At 40.7% G+C, this 22,947-nt stretch overlaps 1 protein-coding gene across 2 annotated transcripts in view; it reads left to right on the forward strand.

The window, feature by feature from the left end:
• AOAH (acyloxyacyl hydrolase) overlaps window positions 1-22,947 on the forward strand; it is a 179,296-nt gene that overhangs the window by 76,927 nt on the left and 79,422 nt on the right. For both annotated transcript variants that reach the window (XM_007446115.1, XM_007446116.1), the window contains 2 exons: window positions 326-374; window positions 2,234-2,328. In XM_007446115.1, coding sequence (XP_007446177.1) covers window positions 326-374; window positions 2,234-2,328 — 144 coding nt within the window. The remainder of the gene's footprint in view (window positions 1-325; window positions 375-2,233; window positions 2,329-22,947) is intronic.

A 22,947-nucleotide genomic window follows, 5' to 3' on the forward strand; every position in this document is an offset into this window, starting at 1 on the left:
GAACCCACTCTGCCCCTGTGTCCCAGTCACTGAATGGACCCTCAGTTCTCCCTCCGGGTGATGTTACCAGCACTCAGAGCCCTGCCCTGCATCCTTCTGAACAAGATGGTCCAGTTTCTGGATCTCTCCTTATTCCTGCCCCCAGTTCCTTAAAGCCCAATTCACTTATCTAGGATGTTGCTATGTTGGATTAAGGGCTCAAGAGACTTTAAAGGATTTTATCTACTGATTTGTTTTTGTGCTTTTAAAGCCATTTGGGAAGGATTTCGTGTTTGTGTCTCATAAATTTAAAAGCAAGCTGCTAATTTCATCATTTCTCTTAAAGGGTGTTGATCCAAAAGATGGAATTCCATACGAGAAGAAATTCTGTGAAGGTATGAATTGTAAAAGTCAGTGTACTTATTCCAATAGGATATTCTTTTCTAGTCTGAGTCAGATTGAAGCAAACAGACCATCCAAGTGAGGAAGTGCCTGATGCTACAACGTAATGTTGACCAATTTACATTTATTTTCGTGACAAATTAGAAAATGACATGAAAAAGATTATAGACAAATGAGGCAGAACCAAGACAAAGCAAAACTGAATTTTTTTAATTGATTCCTTTTTGGGGGAATTGGAAACTTTAATGATAATATTAGAAAAGGCTGTAAGAGAGATAACAGGGTAACTGAAATCCAGCACTTCTCCAAATAAGAAAATAAGTGGAGGTGATAATTTTCAGTCTTCTCTGTGTCCTCCTCCATACACTACAAGGTCAGATGTCTAGACTTGTACTGACAGAGCCCTTGTGTCGACTGGGCTGAAGACTCATATCTGGGTGACTTGATGGAGACCTCCAAGCAACAGCCATTGAGAGTTCCCAAAAATGCCTGAGCAAAAGCTCTGTATTCTAAATGCCCAATGCCACATACACCTGGGCTACCAGTGTTCTTAGGAGGAACCTATTACCACCCACATAATACTGAAAACATGGTACTGGTGATGCCCAAAGAGTCTCAAACAAGACCCTATGGTAGCATCACTGTTTTAAGTTTAGACAATGCTTTCCCCTAACATTTAGAAGCATTTCATTCATTCATTCATTCAACAGATATTTCCTGAACACCTATTCCTATTAGGCACCAAGGGCTATACTTGGCTATGAGTTTTTATGGGCAGACGTGATACAGTCCTTGCCCTCAATCAGCTTAAAGTCTAATTGTCTGTAAGCTATTAGAAGGACAGGATGGAGGTAGAAAATGTAAGGACCCGACACATAGTAATGCAGTTTAGAAATGCTTGTTGGATGAATAAAAGAATGCATTAACAAATAGACAAATGAATAAGTAAACTCAGATCTAAGTGAAATCCTGGTGTGAGGCTCTGGGTTCACTGTGGGAAGCCTCTTGGATTCCCCAAATCCCAACCCCTCCTCAATGTCCTGGGCCTTCTCAGTCCCCATTTGTGTGGCCAAGTGCTAGCTGTCACAAAGTCCCAAGATAGGGAGCCGCTGGAGTGAGGCTGGGCCATCCTTGGCTTGATTTGGGGCCTTTGGAGGCGGAGGAGGTAGGCTCTCCTCTCTGACTCTGAGAGGCACTGATTGATTCTTTCAGGATCTTAAGGGATTTGGAAGAGTTCATGCATCACCCATGGATGAATGATTCATGTAGATGGGCCTTAGAATCAGATTAAGTGATTCTTAACCTCCAAACATATAGGGCTGCAGAGAGATTTTATCTCTCCATCTCCCCACTAATCAACCATAATTATCCATCCAGTGCTTTTGTATATATAAAGGATATTAAAAGACCATAACATCTTTGAAAAAAATCAAAATTGCTCCATGAGATTACTGATTCCTAAAGTGGATATTAGCAGAAATGAGTGTGTTCTCCAAGGAAGCAATTTTCAGAACCAAAATTTAGGGCATATTTCTGAGTTCAGATAATGTTTTGATGCTTTTATTCATCTATCATTCACTCAAGATGTTGCACAGGAGTTTGTTTTATGCTGAGCTAGGAAGCACACCTGCATCTGCACAGCTTAGCTGGCAGTTTCAATGGCCTGGAAATCTCATTCAGCTCCTAAATGCTATGCCCCTCACTCTCCAACACTCGAAAAGTGGCAATGCATCACTGTTACGATGCTCTATGCACAGAATACACACCAGGGTATGTGCTCACCTAACTACCCAATCTGGAGGCTCCAAACTACTTGAACGCATAAATAATGCAAATAAATTGTGCCACCTAGGTTCACAGCCCAGGGGAATCATTTTGCTGGGAGACTCAGCTGGGGCTCATTTTCACATCCCTCCCGATTGGATCACAGCTTCACAGATGTCTTTGGTAAGTAATTTTGGCAGTAATCATGCGGGATGTGCTGGCCTCTGTGTTTGTTTCCCCCTTGCTCTCTATAAATGTGATGCCAAATCCAAACAGGTGCAAATTTCCCTTCTCAGCACAATCTGCCATCAAAGGCACATCCATAGCCATTTCAGTTCAGTTCAGTTCAAACACTGTGATACGAACAACAGGCTCATAACAAGAGCTATCTCGTCCATTAGAGAAGGAGGATGGTGCCCCTGCTGGGTGGAAAGGAAACTTGGGCATAGTGGGGAAGCCCTTGTTGTACAGTCACCTCGGGATGTAGTTCTCTCTTCAACCTCCTATAAAATGAAAACGCTGATCCAGGGAAGTTAAACTACAAGAACCATACATTCTTCTTTGATCCCTTTTCTCACACTGAAGAAATCAGACATGAACCTGAATACTCTCTGATGGAACCTCTCCCAAGTTCTAAAACTGGGCAAACACAGACCTCCCTTGTAAAATGAGCAAACAGAGAAACATTTGAACATAGAAAAAATGTTCATGGTCTCCAAAGAAAAGAACTCTTGAAAAAAGCTTGCTATAGGAAAGTGAATTTTGTAAGATATTAAATCCAGATTCTCAACAATAATGTGAGGAGATTATACTCATGAAAAAGGAACAATCTGAGGTTAGGGAAGACTACTTTTAGGTGAAACAATAATGACCTGATATAAAAATGTGATGGCCATACTGACTAGCAAGTTGGACAATGTAAAAAACAGGGTGAGAAAACCAGTCAGCCAAATTCTGGAACTCACATGAGAGGCATATAGGATAGGTCCAGGAGATTGAATAGGAAACCCCGGGGAGGTGAACACATCAGACAGAGAGGAAGTGGTGACCAAATAAACAACAAAAGATAATTTTCTTGAGTTGAAGAAATCCTTGACTTTAATCCAAAACCCCACTGAACTCCAGAGAATATAAAAGAGACTCTCCTCGTCATGTCTTGCTTTTCCATCATATTCCAAATATAAAGAAAAATCTTGCAATCATTCAGCCCAACAAACAACCAGGGGACATACTAGGAGGAAAAATCCTTTTGACATCAGACTTATCTTTCAATGATAAATTTCAGAAAATAGTGGAACGACCTCTACAACATTTTGAGGATAGTGTGTCAAAACTGCTCCAGCTGCCAAGATATGGTTCCTACATGAAGGCCGCAGAAATGTATTCTCAGTCATTCAAAGATTCAGAAAATATAACAGATTTATGCTTTCCTGAAAAAGATTATTTTAAGAAGTATTCCAATCTCTCTGAGCATGATATAAAAGCAAAGCCAAAAAGAGGTATTACTAGATTTAATTACATGAAATCTTCAAATGTATACAATGTCCAAAAATTCATAAAATTAAAAGACAAATGAAAAACTAGAGCAATATTTATAACATATAAGACAAGATTTAAATTCTCTAATAACAAAGAGTTCCTGCATAGCAATAAGGAAAAAACAATTTAATTTTTTAATGATCAAGAACGTGACCAATAAATATAAACAACAGTTTCATCTTCAGTAGTAATCAAAGAAAAACAAATTAAAACAACAATGAGGTATCATCTATCATCTGTCAAATAAGCAAACGTTAAAAAGTGATAAAGGCCTACTTTTAACAAGAATATGGTGAAGAGGACATGTTCCTTCACCACTAATGAGAGTTTAAGTTGCTAGAACTTCTCTGACAGGCAACTTGACAATATGCATAAAAGTGACGTTATAACATTTGTGATTTTAACAAGTAATTCTGCTTCTGAAAATTTCTCTTTAAAACTAAGCAGTCATTTGCTCAAGAATCTATGTACATGAGTATTCATCAAAGAGTTATTTATAAGAGCAAAAATGAACAAAGAAATTCAAAAAAAAATAGGGGATTAGGGGTGGAGTCAAGATGGCATACTAGGAGGATGTGGAATTTGCGTCTCCTCACAACTAGGGCAGCTACCAGGCACCAGTGGGGGACCACAGACACCTAAGGGGATAGGAGGAACCCCCAGCAACTGGTGATCTCTCCTTTTGGCTTGTTGCCCACCCCCCTTTTTTTTCTTTTTTCTGCTTTGGTTTTATTTTACCTTGTTGCAGTTGTTTCAATTATAGTTTTATTTTTCCTAATATATTTTTTATCTTTCTAATTTTATTTCGTTTTTTATTCTTTGATATTGTACTGCTCCTTTCTTCCTTTTTTTTTTTAACCATGCCACGAAGTTTGCAGGATCTTGGTTCCCAGGCCAGAGGCTGGGCCAGAGCTCCCGTGTTAGGAGCTCCAAGTCCAAACCGCTGGACTAACAGAGAACCTCAGACCCCAGGAAATATCAATCAGAGTGAGGCCTCCAAGAGGTCCTCATCTCAGCACCAAGACTCAGCTCTATCTAACTGCCTGCAAACTCCAATGCTGGACGTCTCAGGCCAAACAACCAGTAAGACAGGAATACAGCACCACCCATCAAAAAATTTTTTAAAAAAGAAAGAAATGACAAAAAAATACGTTACAGACGAAAGAGCAAGATAAAAACCTACAAAACCAAATAAATGAAGATGAAATAGGCAAGCTACCTGAAAAAGAATTCAGAGTAATGATAGTAAAGATGATCCAAAATCTCAGAAACAGAATGGAGAAGATACAAGAAACATTTAACAAGGATACAGAAGAACTAAAGAGCAAACAAACAATGATGAACAACACAATTACGGAAATTAAAAATACTCTAGAAGGAATCAATAACAGAATAACTGAGGCAGAAGAAAGGATAAGTGAGCTGGAAGATAAAATGGTGGAAATAACTGCCAGGGAGCCGAATAAAGAAAAAAGAATGAAAATAATTGAGGACAGTCTCGAGACCTCTGGTCCAATATTAAACACAACAACATTTGAATTATAGGGGTCCCAGAAGAAGAAGAGAAAAAGAAAGGGTCTGAGAAACTATTTGAAGAGATAATAGTAGAAAACTTCCCTAACATGGGAAAGGAAATAGTCAATCAAGTCCAGGAAGCACAGAGAGCACCATACAGGATGAACCCAAAGAGAAACACGCCAAGACACATATTAATCTAACTATCAAAAATTAAATACAAAGAAAAAAATATTAAAAGCAGCAAGGGAAAAGCAACAAATAATATACAAGGGAATCCCCATAAGGTTAACAGCTGATTTTTCAGCAGAAACTCTGCAAGCCAGAAAGGAGTGGCAGGACATATTTAAAGTGATGAAAGGGAAAATCCTACAACCAAGGTTACTCTACCCAGCAAGGATCTCATTCAGATTCAGCAGAGAAATTAAAACCTTTACAAACAAGCAAAAGCTAAGAGAATTCAGTACCACCAAACCAGCTTTACAACAAAATGCTAAAGGAACATCTCTAGGCAGGGAACACAAGAAAAGGAAAAGACCTACAATAACAAACCCAAAACAATTAAGAAAATGGTAAGAGGAACATACATATTGATAATTACCTTAAATGTAAATGGATTAAATGCTCCAACCAAAAGACATAGACTGGCTGAATGGATACAAAACAAGACCCATATATATGCTGTTTAAAAGAGACCCACTTCAGACCTAGGGACACATACAGACTGAAAGTGAGGGGATGGAAAAAGATATTCCATACAAATGGAAATCAGAAGAAAGCTGGAGTGGCAATTCCCATATCAGACATAATAGACTTTAAAATAAAGGCTATTACAAGAGACAAAGGACACTACATAATGATCAAGGGATCAATCGAAGAAGAAGTTATAACAATTGTAAATATTTATGCACCCAACACAGGGGCACCTCAATACATAAAACAAATGCTAACAGCCATAAAAGGGGAAATCAACAGTAACACAATCATAGTAGGGGACTTTAACACCCCACTGTCACCAATGGACAGATCATCCAAAATGAAAATAAATAAGGAACACAAGCTTTAAATGATACATTAAACAAGATGGACTTAATAGATATTTATAGGACATTCCATCCAAAAACAACAGAATACACTTCTCAAGTGCTCATGGAACATTCTCCAGGATAGATTATATCCTGGGTCACAAATCAAGCCTTGGTAAATTTAAGAAAATTGAAATCATACCAAGTATCTTTTCCGACCACAATACTATGAGACTAGATGTCAACAGCACAGTAAAAGGATCATACACTACGATCAAGTGGGGTTTATCCCAGGAATGCAAGGATTCTTCAATATATGAAACCAATCAATGTGATAAACCATATTAACAAATTGAAGGGGGAAAACTGTATGATCATCTCAATAGATGCAGAAAAAGCTTTTGACAAAATTCAGCACCCAATTATGATAAAAACTCTCCAGAAAGTAGGCATAGAGGGAACTACCTCAACATAATAAAGACCATAGATGACAAACCCACAGCAAACATCATTCTCAATGGTGAAAAACCGAAAGCATTTCCTCTAAGAACAGGAACAAGACAAGGTTTCCCACTCTCACCAATATTATTCAACATAGTTTTGGAAGTTTTAGCCACAGTGATCAGAGAAGAAAAAGGAATAAAATGAATCTAAATCCAAAAAGGAGGAGTAAAACTGTCATTGTTTGCAAATGACATGATACTATACATAGAGAATCCTAAAGATGCTACCAGAAAACTACTAGAGCTAATCAATGAATTTGGTAGAGTAGCAGGATATAAAATTAATGCACAGAAATCTCTGGCATTTCTAAACTCTAATGATGAAAAATCTGAAAGAGAAATTAAGGAAACACTCCCACTTGCCACTGCAACAAAAAGAATAAAATACCTGGGAAAAAACCTACCTAAGGAGACAAAAGACCTGTATGCAGAAAACTATAAAATACTGCTGAAAGAAATTAACGATGATACAAACAGATGGAGAGATATACTATGTTCTTGGATTGGAAGAATCAACATTGTGAAAATGACTATACTACCCAAAGCAATCTACAGGTTCAGTGCAATCCCTATCAAACTAACATTGGCATTTTTCACAGAACTAGAACAAAAAATTTCACAATTTGTATGGAAACACAAAAGACCCCAAATAGCCAAAGGAATCTTGAGAAAGAAAAATGGATCTAGAGGAATCAGGCTCCTGGACTTCAGACTATACTACAAAGCTACAGTAATCAAGACAGTATGGTACTGTCACAAAAACAGAAATATAGATGAATGGAACAGGATAGACAGCCCAGAGATAAACCCACACACATATGGTCACCTTATCTTTGATAAAGGAGGCAAGAGTATACAATGGAGAAAAGACAGCCTCTTCAATAAGTGGTGCTGGGGAAATTGGACAGCTACATGTAAAAGAATGAAATTAGAACACTTCCTAACCCCATACAAAAAAATAAACTCAAAGTGGATTAAAGACCTAAATGTAAGGCCAGACACTCTAAAACTCTTAGAGGAAAACATAGGCAGAACACTCTTTGACATAAATCACAGCAAGATCCTTTTGACCCACCTCCTAGAGTACTGGAAATAAAAATAAACAAATGGGACCTAATGAAACTTAAAAGCTTTTGCACAGCAATGGAAACCATAAACAAGACAAAAAGACAACCTTCAGAGTGGGAGAAAATATTTGCAAATGAAGCAACTGACAAAGGATTAATCTCCAAAATACACAAGCAGCTCATGCAGCTCAATATCCAAAAAACAAACAACCCAACCCAAAAATGGGCAGAAGCCCTAAATAGACATTTCTCCAAAAAAGATATACAAATTGCCAATGAACACATGAAAAGATGCTCAACACCACTAATCATTAGAGAAATACAAATCAAAACTACAATGAGGTATCACCTCACACCGGTCAGAATGGCCATCATCAAAAAATCTACAAACAATAAATGCTAGAGAGGGTGTGGAGAAATGGGAACCCTCTTGCACTGTTGGTGGGAATGTAAATTGATCCATCCACTATGGAGAACAGTATAGAGGTTCCTTAAAAAGCCAAAAATAGAGCTACCATACGACCCAGCAATCCCACTACTGGGCATATACCCTGAGAAAACCATAATTCAAACAGAGTCATATACCACAATGTTCACTGCAGCACTATTTACAATAGCCAGCACATGGAAACAATCTAAGCGTCCATCGACAGATGAAAGGATAAAGAAGATGTGGCATGTATATACAAAGGAATGTTACTCAGCTGTAAAAAGAAATGAAATTGAGTTAGTTGTAGTGAGGTGGATGGACCTAGAGTCTGTCATAGAGAGTGAAGTAAGTCAGAAAGAGAAAAATAAATACCATATGCTAACACATATATAGGGAATCGAAAAAAAAAAAAAAGTGGTTCTGATGAACCTAGGGGCAGGACAGGAATAAAGACGCAGACGTAGAGAATGGACTTGAGGACATAGGGAGGGGGAAGGGTAAGCTGGGATGAAGTGAGAAAGTGACACTACCAAATGTAAAATAGATAGCTAGTGGGAAGCAGCTGCATGGCACAGGGAGATCAGCTCGGTGATTTGCGACCACCCAGAGGGGTGGGGTAAGGAGGTTGGGAGGGGGACTCAAGAGGGAGGGGATATGGGGATATACGTATGCATATAGCTGATTCACTTTGTTATACAGCTGAAACTAACACAATACTGTAAAGCAGTTATACTCCAATAAAGATGTTTTAAAAAAAAGGGGATTAGATATTTAAAAATATATTGCATTCACAAAATGAAATATTATGCAACTGTTAATACATATATTATAGACACATTTCTTAGCAAGAAAATATGTTTATGGTAATTTGTTAGGTGGCAAAACCAGGTTACAAGATAGTAATATATGGGCCAGTTTTTAATGAATATATGTGTGTTCATGTGTACAGACAAAGAAAATAATTTGAAGGTTGTAGATCAGTATGTTAACTTTGGACTCTAGAATTCTGGATAACTTTTATTCTAATTTTTCTTCAATGAATTTTTGTTATGTATGTACCAAACATTTGAGGGATTGTTTTGTTTTGTTTTTAAGCAAATAGCTAAGGAAACTAGCTAAAGAATACTAAAGCATTACTTTTTTAATCTTCATAAAAGCCCTCTAAGGTAGGTGTTATTACAACATAGCCTCACTTTCCAGACAAGTACTCAGAAATGTTGAGTAGATAGCCGAAGGTCACACAGCTAAGAGGTGCAGAACCACTTCCTGTCAGTATCATCTTGAACAAACCACCTAATCAGAAACTCTGTAGATGATGAAGGAAGGCCATGTGCTTCAGTGAGCTGAGGTCTGTGAAAAAGCTTTAGAAACTGTATGTTGGATTCAAACCAGACAAAAGTCGATTGACACACAGCTCACGTAGTGCAGTGGTGGTAACAAACCAGGCTGGTCGATGTCCTCATGCTTGACCTTCCTATCCCACACCTGGCCTCTGGAGGCTGAGGTGAGGGGTGCCTCTCGCTTTAGGGTTCCCTTGGGGAGGGCAGCCTCTCACTGGAGCTGGCAGCTCTCTCCGCAGTGTGCTAAGTCTCTGGGGAAGAGAAAGACCCATTGAGAAGATGCTTTAAAGAAATCATTCCCACAAGCCCAGTAGCCAGCCCCATCCTGGAATCCAGACAATTGGAATTTGGATTGTAGCAATTTTTTATTTGCTATTTGCAGCAACAAATGAATTGAAATAACTGCAGATCAGCAGTTGTTGGTTTGGGTTTGGGTTATTTCCCACCCCACACCCATCCCTTTTTGGCAGTAAATTAGTAGTTCTGAAAAGTGACTATGAGAATGGCAATGAGGAACCCATATTGGGCATAATGGTAATTGGGATTCATTAGTATCATCAATGTGTCAATAATGTTATTGATGGTAGAGACAACACTACAGTTTTAGTGTTAGTTTGTCATCTATTTCAAGCCTTTGATGTTCTAGGATTCTTAAAATATCTCTCCAGGGGCTTTCCTGGTGGCGCAGTGGTTGAGAGTCCTCCTGCCGATGCAGGGGACACAGGTTTGTGCCCCGGTCCGGGAAGATCCCACATGCCGCAGAGCGGCTGGGCCCATGAGCCATGGCCCTGAGCCTGCGCGTCCGGAGCCTGTGCTCCACAACGGGAGAGGCCACAACAGTGAGAGGCCCACGTACCGCAAAAAAAAAAAAAAAATCTCTCCAGGTTAACATTCCTCTCCAAGCTAAAAGTTAGCCTGGGCACTCCCAGCCTGGGCCACTTCTGTGGGATACCATTTGATAAGAATGAAAGATGGGACAAGAATAATAAAAGACAGAGATTTTGATCAGAAAGTTGATGTTGAAAATGAAGATTTATCACTGAGTTATTGTCAAAATAATGCTGTATACACCACCCAAATCTCAATGACTTAAAACAATCGTCATTTCTTCTCACTCACACAGCTGTTCTAGGCTGCGCCCTGTTGGTCTTCGCTCCAAGCTGAAGCTTGGGTCCAGGTCTGCTCCATGTGTCTCTCATTTTTCCTTGGTTGGGCAATCTATCCAGAGCGTGCACTTTTCATGATAATGTCAGAAGTGCAAGAGGGCAAGGCCCTCACACAAACATATTTGCTACATCATGTCCACCATCAACCCATAAGCAAAGCAAGTCACATGGCCAGGACCAATAGGGAAGGAAGTAATCTGCCCAAAGTGAAAGAGGGAAGAGAGGGAATGTTTGCTCTGTTGCTTTTATCTAATCAGATATGTTAAATATTCAGTGGAGAAAAATAAGCAAATACAGAAATTATGAAGAAATTATTAAAATTCCCCTTGTGCTACCACCCAGAGAGAATCATTTTAACATTTTGGAGTATCAGATTTGTTTTGAAATATTCTTTTAATATTCTTCTTATTGGGAAAAAAAGAAGATATAAAGTCAACATTAGAACCAATTATGAGAATATTAAAAAAAATTATCCCCACTATCTTAAACTTTTCTCTTCCCCAGTACTCTACCCTCACTACTCATACACACACACACACACACACACACACACACATGCACGCACACACTATGTAGTCACAAGAATAGCAAGTAAGCAATTGGTAATGCTCCTTGTTTTTAAAATTAGTACTAATCATAATCAATTTTCCACATTGCTACTTAGTCTTTTTACTCATTATATCTGTCAGTGTTTCATACTATCCTTTTCAGTACTTAGTCTTTTTACTCATTATATCTGTCAGTGTTTCATACTATCCTTTTCAGTGTACAAGCCATAATCCATGACTGGAAATTAAGCTGATTCATGGTTTAATTTTCTGGCCAGTATAGATCATACTCCATTTTTTTTTTTTTTTTTTTTTTTTTTTGGCGGTACGCGGGCCTCTCATTGTTGTGGCCTCTCCCGTTGCGGAGCACATGCTCTGGACTTGCAGGCTCAGAGGCCGTGGCTCACGGGCCCAGCCGCTCCGCAGCATGTGGGATCTTCCCGGACCAGGGCACGAACCCATGTCCCCTGCATCAGCAGGCGGACTCTCAACCACTGCACCACCAGGGAAGCCCCATACTCCTTTTTTTTTTTTTACTTATTATTTTTTATTGAAGTAACATCAGTTTGTAACATTATATATGCTTCATATGTACATTATATTACAACTTCTGTATACACTACAGCATGTTCACCACCAAAAATTTAGTTTCTATCCATCATCATACAGTTGAACCCCTTTACCCAGTGCCCATCGGCAGGTGAATGGATAAAGAAGATGTGGCACATATATACAGTGAAATATTACTCAGCCACAAAAAGAAACGAAATTGAGTTATTTGTAGTGAGGTGGATGGACCTAGAGTCTGTCATACGGAGTGAAGTAAGTCAGAAAGAGAAAAACAAATACCATATGCTAACACATATATATGGAATCTAAAAAAAAAAAAAAAAGGTTCTGATGAACCTAAGGGCAGGACAGGAATAAAGACGTAGGCGTAGAGAACGGACTTGAGGACACGGGGAGTGGGGAGGGTAAGCTGGGACGAAGTGAGAGAGTAGCATTGACATATATACACTGCCAAATGTAAAACAGATAGCTAGTGGGAAGCAGCCGCATAGCACAGGGAGATCAGCTCGGTGCTTTGTGACCACCTAGAGAGGTGGGATAGGGAGGGTAGGAGGGAGATGCAAGAGGGAGGGCATATAGGGATATATGTATACGTAGAGCTGATTCACTTTGTTATACAACAGAAACTAACACAACATTGTAAAGCAATTATACTCGAATAAACATGTTAAAAAAGAAAAGGAAAGAAATGGTAGCATAGAGAACTTAAGTATCCTGCCCAAAATCGATCAGATAATGAAGATCAAAACCATGATTAGAAAAAAAAAGAAGAAGATATGGTATATATATACAATGGAATACTACCCAGCCATAAAAATAAAAAGATGAAATCTTGCCATTAGCCACAACATGGATGGACCTTGAGGGTATTAGGCTAAGTGAAATAAGTCAGATGGAAAAAAACAAATACCATATGATTTCACTCATATATGGAATATTTTTTAAATGCTCCTTTTTAAAAAAGACTTCCAGTTTTTAAAACATTATCTATAGAGTCTCTTCATTTGCACAGAGAATCAGGTTAGGTATAAGTACCACGCCTAGAGGACACCCATGATGTATGTTGAGCTCAGATGTCTCCTGTTTTGGTTATTTGGCTTTTAATGTTTGTAAGCAAAATATCACTAAATCCTAACCCAGGACCTACCACGTGCCAAACCCTGTGAAAGGAGCTAATGATACAGAGGTAAAAAGGATGGAAAGAGCCCAGCTCCTCAGAGAGTTTCAGGCCTTGTGGGGAAATGCAAGTAAGCAAATAGGCAATTCCAGAGTGTGAGCTGCTGTGATGCACGCGTGCTTCCCAAACTGGGAGGAAGGAGGCATCAGAGGCATCCATCCCAGCAGACCTAGGAAGGAGTGTCTTAGGGGCTGAAAGAGCACGTGCAAAGGCTCACAAGTAAGAGGGTGCAGAGTTATGAGAAGTTTGGTGGGGCTGAACTGACATTGATCCAGCACAAGGTCTGAATGTAAGAGAAGAGCCTAGGAAGGTGAATAGGAGCTGATCTCAAAGGACCTCAAAGCCACATTAAGGAACTCAGAGTTTATTCTGAAGGCAATAGGAAGCCGTCAAAGGGGTTTAAACTAAGAAATAGCAGCAGTCTGACTTGAATTTCAGAAAAATCACTCAGGTTTCAATGGGCAGGATCGATTACATTGGTGGTGGGCATGGGGGAGGAAGGGGGAGCAGGCAAGAAACTCAGCTAGGAGTTTGTTATTATTCTAGTAAAAGTGTCCTAAGCTAGAAGAGTACATTGGGAAGAAAAGAAATGGACAAACTCGGAAGTTATCTAAAATCAACAATGGATATGAAGTTTTCTCACACCCTGCCTGCTCTGTGGACTTCACATCCAGTTTCTGAATAGACCACCCTCCTCCAGCCAGATATCTCAGGCTGCGGTTAACCCAGGGCTGTTCCCAGCATCCTTGCATCTGGGGAGGCTGCCTGGACTTCATCTCCCCAGTGCATATCTTCCCTGCAGGGTCTAAGCCAGGCTTTGGAGACTCTACTGGAAGAGTCTGCCCTCCTACAAAACTTCTGGTGCTTCTGGTTCCTCTGCAGCAAACTCCCCTAACCCTAGCGGTTGTGGTGGTCTTATAATTTATTGCCCAAACTTGAGAGAAGAGGGATCATTAATGTTAATTATGTGAGGACAACAGGCATTAACCCAGACCAGCCCAGACATATTGGGATATACAGCCCCCCTACTGATGGCGCGGAAGCCATTTGTGAAACTGACACCATGAGCCCAGAGGGGAATTTCAAGCCCCTAAATTATCTCTGTATAAAAAATTCTTGGGCTTTGAATCAGACATACTTGTGTTCAAATCCTGGCTTAGCCACTTACCTTTACTTATTTTCTCTGAGCTTTAATTTCCTTGTGTATAAAATATAAATAATGATAGATATTTCATTTGAAATTCAGGATGATTTTATAACAGATATTAAAAACTGGACTATTTATTTCTACCTAACTTTCAAGTGAGAGCCTAAGACAATGTGGGCCAACTAGTCCCACCTTCCAGTCAATTATTAGAAGGACTTCAGCAGGGCCTGCAGAAGAAGGGAGTGAAAACCATTTCTGCAACCTGTAGCTTGAGGCTGAGAATCGCTAGTGTCAGTATGGCAGTGGGGTTGCACTGTCCCCATGAGGGAAGGGCAGGGTGCTTCCCCTCACTGTAGGAGGCCACTAAGAGACTTGGACAGGTGTCTTCGGAGACTGGGGTCAAAAAAGCTGGAGTCTGAGACTCTTGTGAGTAATGTAAGGGTGGTGACTGAGTCATCAGGACAGAAAGAGTGTGTGTCCTGGGGCAAGGTTATGGACTCCAGGAAGGGAGAGCCAACCTGGGCCATTGAAAATCCTGGAGAGGATTGCCTGGATTTGACCTCAGTGTGGGGATTAAACTCCAGATGACCAGGGGCTGGAGCATGAAACTTAAGTGACTAGTGAGGGTGAAGGGAATGTACCAACTCCACAATGGGATTTATTAATTCATTAGAAAATAACAATAAGAAACACATTAACATAAATAACATATTTTTATAACAACTTTATTTTCTGAAACAAAAAAAAATAGGCTAAAATAATAGCATTCTTTTCTACTTTTGTGAATCTCCTTGATATCTGGATAGAAGACAGCTAAATTCCCCTATCTGCTTCTGCCTTCAATCTATTTCTGTATCCATGTATGCGGCCTCTTGAAAACTCCATTGTACCCTTATGAGTGAATTAAAATAAAAAAGATAAATCAAGTCTTAGTATTATGATGATAATAGTGATCTCATGAACACTCTCTGAGGGTCTCAAAGATCCCCAGGGGTCCCCAGACTTTGAGAACCACTGTCATAGCGTTTTCCCACTGCCTCCAATGTCCAAACTTTGAGGATTTACAAAAGAAAGATGTGATTGTGGGATACTGCAGTGTAGTTTTCAAAATTCTTCACATGTCAGGGAAGAGCTTTCACTCTAAGACAGACCGCTGCAGGGCAAAATGGGGAAGCCATCAGCATGGTGTGGGCTAGTCCCTCAACCAAAGTATTTCTGGAGCACATTGGAATGTGCGAGGTTCCCCAAGAGAGCATCTCCGCCCATCAGACTATCCTCAGTCCTCACTCTGCCCACAGGTTCCCCTATTTGAGAGGCTTTTAGTGATGTCACCGCAAAGAGAGAAAGCCTCTAATATTTTGGCTAATTCAGCATGTGGAACCCTTTTAAACTGGGTTTCTTGTCACTGTCAGAGTCACCATTTATGAGAGGTCAGTCAGGAAAATGAAAGCATTCCAACAGGGGAGATTTAATATAGGGGATTGGCTACCCTGGTAGATTTAATACAGTGAACTTATTACACAGGTATTAGAACAAAAAGCGGGATGCTGAAGTTATCAGAGATTAATCATTGCAAAAAGCAGCTGCTGACTGCAGGGCTAAGGAACAACAAGGAGGAAGAGGTATTACCAGAAGCTAGAGGGAGGGGTGCAGCTGGTGTTTGGACTGCCAAGGGCACACAAACCAGCTGCTACTGAACCACTGAGGAGTGTGGAGAGGAGCTGGAAGTAACACAGAAGGCTGGAGGCTGGAGGCTGCTGGGGGATGCCGACCTCAACTAGACGCCAGAAAATAGTTCCTCCTCTCCTTCTCTCACCCCTACTTGCCCATCTCCCACCTGCACCTCTCATTGGCAGGGACACTTAGAGGAATCTGGGAAGTGTAGTTTTCAGAGTCCAGCTCCATAGCACAGAGCAAAGATTAGAGGGGTGGGCTTGGAGCCCAGAGGTCATTGGTGTTTACCCAGCACATGCTGCTCAAACCCTTTCAGATCAAGTCTGGAATCAGTTTCAGCCAGCACTGGGCACCAGAAAGCAAAGATGTCCAAAGGCATTGAAGTGCAGCAGAAATCTTATGTGTTGGCTCAAGGCTGGGTGACTGGAGGGAAACAGCTGTCAGAGGCCAGTGCTGATTACTCAACCTCATGGGCCCTGTGGAATCAGAGGCCTGCTTGGTGGTCAGCATGACCTCAACCCAGTGAAGCCTTGTTTCTTTACGTCCTTATTAACCTGGGACCCGCCTCACCCAGGGAGCACGCACACTGGTTGTTATTCAGTTAATGCCAGCTCGTCCCCTCCTCAACTGCCTTTAGGAATCCTTCCCGAAATGACAGAAGAGGGCAACAGCCAGAAGTTGTCTTTTAAATTGAAGCTGTGTGACCTTTTTCCAACCTGTTCAGCAGAAAGAGTTTCTGAATTTGGATTCTGTACCACTGACTGTGAAACTTGAAAGTACCTGCTGACCCCTAACCCCACCCTATAATCCCTCCACAATCTCATGTTCCATGAGGAATAGTAATGGGACCACCTCTTCCAAAGTGAACACTTGGCTGGGGCCTGACCGTGGGAATGCATATTATCAACCAAGACCCTTCAGGAAGCCCCAGCGTGTTTGGTGCCATTCCTTTGCTGCACCAAGTAGTAATTCATATTCTGGGAAGAGCAGTAAGTGCTGTAGAAAAACAAGTATTCAATGTTCATAATAGGCCATTCTGCCCTTTATGAGACTAGTCAACATGTCTTTGCTTTTGTCTCCCTATAAGGCAGAAAACACTCCTGCCGATACATCACCCCATCCCAACTGTGCCCATCGAAAAGGAATTCACAGTCTTGGGTATCTTTCCTGCACCAGCCCCACTCCCCTCCTGCTCATGCCATCCTCTAATTAAATTGCAGCACCCGAGAGGCCTGTTTACAGCTAATTAGATTAGGAGTGTGTTCATCTGGAAAGACATCTGTAGTTCAATAAAGAGAGTGTGAAGAATCACCCTCATGGTTCCACAGAAACTAAGGGTTCTGAGCCTCACTCTGCCCTCATCCTCCTTAAAAACACCTTAGCGTCTCTCCAAGATGTCCTTAGCAGTCAGGTTCAACATGAGCTTCCCATATCACACAGAAGACCTCAACTTAGAAAGGTTTCAGCAAATCTGAAAACACTTTCATGCTGTCTTATTTTTTTTTTCTTTCAAAGGAAAAACAATCACTGCTTGAGTTGTTTTGTTGCAGAAGAAGGGGTGGTAGAGAGATCATCAAGGCCAGCAGTAGATGCTGCCCTCCTGCCTCTTCCCCATCTGCTTGAAAATTATTTCCAAAATATTAAATGCTGCATTTCACTGAACCAGAATTGCATGTCGAGTTGCAGGGAGGCGGACAGGAAGGAAAGAGAAGTGATTCTGAAATACAATTTCCCAAATGTTTATTTTGCTAGCAAAGGCTGTTGCCTGTACTATTATAAAATCTTAGCCCGACCCCTGGCAAGCTGTTGTCTGTAGGGTAAGTAGGCACAGATTGAATTTCGTGCTGTGTGTCAAGGACAAAATGTATCCTTAATCTGGCTGCAGAAAATGCATATTCACCTGAGAGAAAAGCAACTCCGATCTTTCAAGCCCCTATGCATTTTTTACCTCTCTTTGAGATGATTTTGTAAATCAGCCTAGGCTACTCTTTATTAGCCCACAGGTGACACAGGCAGTATCTGAGCTCTCACCCTGCATCTCACTAACCCGCCCTGCCTCCGCTCTCTGGATTTAGCAGTGAGCATAAAGCTTCCATTAAGCATAAAGGCTGATTTTCATGGTGCATAATAAAATATGGAAATTCTATCTCTGCTAACGTCATGTCAACTCCAGAAATATTAAGAGTCAGAGTACTTTTTTATTATTTTTTCCGATGAGGAAAAGCTGTTGTTTAGTAAAACTGGACAAAATTACATTTTCTGCTCCTCAGACATCTTGCAGGCTGGCAGATTAAAGATGCTAAACAATGAGGAGAGAAGCCCCAATCCTAGTTATTTCTCATTATTCTGTCAGAAAAAGAGAGTTGTGTGCCCCATGGTGAATCCTTTTCTCCAATAGCAATCAGGCCACAAGAGACAGAATGTTCTTGTGTTCCCTTTCCCTGTTCACGGGCACAGCCCAGACGGGCTGTTGTCTTGAGTCCTGATCAATTCAATGCCCTTTTCTTCTTGCTCAAGGTGAGCATCTGGGTCTCTTACCTGCCAGCAAAGTCCGGGGCTCTTGCAGGCTCATTCTTCTGAAAACATCAGTGATCTTAGCCCTCACTGCCTTCTGCAAGAATTAAAAGGACATAAACACTGGTTGTTATGAAAAACTACAAGAGGAAATTATTTTAAGCTCCATACTTCTGAAAGGCATTTATAATTACTCAGCCCACATGCCTGTTCCCCCAGCACATTAGATAGACATCTCTGTATAGATAGTGTGTCAGTAAACACCTGTGCAATCCAGTGTGTTGCTAAAACCAGAGGACAATCTCTTGCCCTCTAGTTAATTATATCTACCATTTTGCTACACTCTCCCTCAAGTTCCTCAGCCATAAAATAGGTTTCATGGAAGTGACTCTTCATAGGGGGACACTTAGAATCTCAAATCAGCTGGCATGTGGGAAGAGGACAATCCTAGCATTTAAAAATAATTTTGGATAGTTGGAATTGATTGCTACATACCATTCACTCACTGGTCCCTTCAACTAGTTCCCTCTATGCCACTCCTGGGGGAATGATGAGGACAGCAATTACCCAGCCCAGCCCTTGCCAAGGTCTGGGAGTCAAGACTGGCTTCTGTGTGACCCTGGGGATTTCCTGCTTAAGGCAATGACTGGAGGATTGGTCAGAGGTAGGAGCTAAACCATCATTCCTAGAGGGAAATTATGAAATACAAGGTCCAAAGATTCCAGAAGCATAAATTGAGGACAGCATCACCAAGAATTTAAAGCCTGATTGATAAAGAACCCAAAGGTAAGTAGATCAAGAAGAACCAAAGAGTATATATACACAATGGAATATTACTCAGCCATAAAAAAGAATGAAATCATGCCATTTGCAGCAACATAGATGGATCTAGAGATTATCATACTAAGTGGAGTAAGTCAGAGAAAGACAAATATCCCATGATATCATTTATATGTGGAATCTAAAAAATGATATAAATGAACTTATTTACAAAACAGAAATAGACTCACAGATATAGAAAACAAACTTATGGTTACCAAAGGGGATGGGGGGGGCATAAATTAGGAGTTTGGGATTAACATATACGAACTACTATATGTAAAACAGATAAACAATAGGACCTACTGTATAGCACAGAGAGCTTTATTCAATATCTTGTAATAACTTATAATGGAAAAGAATCTGAAAAAGAATATATATGTGTACATATGTATATGTATGTATGTATGTATGTATAACTGAATCACTTTGTTGCACACCTGAAACTAGCACAGCATTGTAAATTAACTATAATTCAATTTTTTTAAAAAAGAAGCCCCAAAGAGGTCGTGCTCTCACATTGATAACATATTAGCTAGCAAGAAGGGAGGGTAGGTCAGCACTTTTTAAAGGACTAATTGTTAATCAAGCAGGGTATAGGCTCAGCTGTTGTGAAAGAAAGAATCTCCAAATTAGTGACTTAAGATGGAAATGTGCTTTCCTCTCATATGATAAGGTGTGACGAGAGTCGGAGGAGGGTACCTCACAGAGGAAGGTCAGGGCAGTCAAGAAGGTCAGCATTTAGCTAATGCTTGACTGATGAGTAGCAAGTGATCAATAAAGACAGTGAAGGAAGAGGAAGAGCTTGTGACAAGCCTGGAGGTCTGAGGGGCTGCAGGTGGTTGAGTGGTGGGAGAGACAGGGCGGGGAGAAGAGGCTGGGGCACTTGGTGGTGCCACATGGAGGATGATGTTGAATAGCGGCTGTAGTCTGTAGAGCAGCCTTTCCCAAACTTGGCCAGTCACTGCAGCCATTTAGGGCACTTCTTAAAAATAAGAAGTCTAGGGCCCCACCACAAACCTACCCAAACAGGATCCATATTTTAAAGAACCTCCCCACGAGATTCTGGGATGCGCCGCTGAAGACTGTGGCACTAACTCAAGTTGGAAGGATAGAAAGAGCGAGGTTTTGTGACAGCTTCCTGGTAGAAGGTGAAACAGAGGAGAAAAAGAAAATGAGATCATTTTTATGAGTGAGATAGTGGGTTGGAGAGCCCAGCTCAGGCCTGGTCATTAGGTGGCCCAGTAACGGCTTCCCGTGTCCTCACCTCCGTAGCTTGAATGTGGACTTTGGGCTTCTTTTAGAATCTAAGCCTGGATTTTACCTCTCAAAGGAAAACTACCCCCGCTTCAGACAAATAGCAGCCCTACTGCTTCAGGAATGACTAAACCTTAGCAAAATCCGACGATGGTATCTCGAGTAGACTTTTATGATAAGCACCCTTTGTTGCTGTTTCTGGCCCTTAGAGGAGTTATTTTTTCTGTTTGTGAAAGAATTTTTTTCATTGACCCCATGAAAGACTGATTTGTGAACATGACATTTTTTAAAAATATTGACTGATTGATTGATTGATTGATTGATTTGGTTGCACCGGGTCTTAGTTGCGACAGGCGGGCTCACATTTTAAACTCCTGTTTTCCCACTTTTATGAATTTGCATACAGGTCTCCAATCCCTCTGGAAATGATGATGGAAGGAATTGAATTTGTAGAAAATGTCCAACTACACAAGGCATTTTCACTGGATATGGGGCAGTTAGATAAAAGTATCCCTCCACTCATTCATTGAATAAATAAATCATGGGGTTAGAGGTTAAATAGTAAATAATAGAAAAAGGAAAAGACTAAGTGGAGCTGACAAGGTAAAAATAAAAAGAGCTATTTTCAGGCAAAACGATGAAAGATTGTTGCCTGCCATTCTGTCCTCTTTATACTTACTGGTCATATTTGCTAGAATTCTTTATTTGACATTATCTTCACTGCTCCATAAGTTTTTGGACTGGCATAGGGTCAAAGATGAAATGCTATACCTTTTCCCTGAAAATCACTTATTTAGCTCAAGTCAAAGTTTAAATGTGCATTGAATAGACATCATCCCTGGGGCTGAGCAGTTACTGTTACTGATCTGCTTGTAGGTAGTATGTTGTAGGCTGCTGAATTTAGAGGTAATTTGTTATATAGCAATAGATAACTGGCCAATTTTGTGTTTGGGGTTGGTCAGAGTGGGGGAGTTTGTTGGTCTTCCTTGTATATAATATGATGGATTTAGCCTTGTGGTTTTACATGTGGCATAGCCAATGCTTAAACTCTTTTTCCCTACCCCTCTTCCACTGGCTCCCTCTTACTAACTTTACAGGACTTACACTGGATAACATTTCTTTCAAGATTCCTTCCCCAAATCTCCACATGTGGAATAGGTATCTTTTCTATTATCCTGGACTTCTTATGAATACCACTAATAGCTAACTTTTATTGAGCACTTACAATTCTAAACTTTAGGCACAGATTATCTTTTTAATCCTCTCAACCACCCAATGATATAGGTGCTATTATTTGTCCATTCTATAGATAAGAAACTGAGTGAGACACAGAGGAGTTAAAGAAAGTCTTCCAGGTTACTCAGCTGGGAAGTGTTTATTTTCTGTGCCCCTCTAGACTGTGAGCTCCACGAATAAGGCACAGTGGTCAACAGAATGCCAGGCTGGCACTTGCTGTGTTTCTCAATCTCCTTCTCTCTCTCTCTCTCTGAATGTATTGAATTATAGGGCCACAGGGGCCTCAACAGCAGACCCATCTCGCTGCACATGAGTTGCGAAAGTTTACAAATCTAACTCAGAGTTACATTATGTTCTTAAAGTTGTCTATATCAAAGCATTAGCTGAGTGAACAGTGCTGCCTGCTCTAGTTAAGCCTGAGATTACAGAGGCAGAAACCCAATGATTTGTTCTCTCCTTGTTCTCCCAGAACTTCATCTGCCACGCCCCGCTGGAAGATAAACCTCCAGAGCAGCAGAGTGCACTGTTCTCTGTGGCTGCCTTTCCCCAGCATGTGTCAGGCCAGAACAGGCCCTGGGAATGTGAGTGGGGTGTGTGTGTAGGTGTCTGTGTAGGGTCCACGTATCATTTCAGTACTTATCCCCAGAACACTCATTCTGCATTCTTTATAAATTATGCATGGCTTCCATAAAAGAGAAATACAGAGGAGGAAAAGTTGGAGACAACTCTAGAGATATCTATAGGCTTCTGAACTTCTTACCCGAAGCAGTGTCTGAGAGACCGTCCCCTCAGCAGGCGATCAGGAAGCCTCATTTTCAAAAACTAGCAAACCCAGCTTAGCCAATGTTGTGATTCCAGGAGATCTGGCAGCTTAAGGGAAAAGCAAGGACCAGGTACAATAGGGCTATCAAAAGCTGAGCTGATGAGGACCCCTGCCTGTTCCAAGCCTCTCCTTTCTTAGTTCCACCAGAACCTGGGTTCAAATCCCAGCACCACTGTTTACCAGCTCTGTGACTTTGGCAAGTTATCCAAATTCCCTCTAAGTTCCCTTCTCAATAGTTTTTCTGGGCCCTGCTGCCCAATGTAAGGGGTTCTTCCACCAACAGAAAATACAGAAATCCTCCGTGGACCAGAATGAGTGATGGGAGGTGCTATCTTAAAAGGACCTTTTTCAGTATCTCAATTGGGTTGAGGTATGGTCATTTAATTTACTGCTGTTTGTATGAGACCTGGGTACTTGTTCCTTTTTTTTTTTTTTTTTTTTAAATTTTTTTT

The sequence above is a fragment of the Lipotes vexillifer genome, unplaced genomic scaffold (assembly GCF_000442215.2).
Source record: "Lipotes vexillifer unplaced genomic scaffold, Lipotes_vexillifer_v1.1 scaffold822, whole genome shotgun sequence".
In the NCBI taxonomy this organism is placed as follows: domain Eukaryota; kingdom Metazoa; phylum Chordata; class Mammalia; order Artiodactyla; family Lipotidae; genus Lipotes; species Lipotes vexillifer.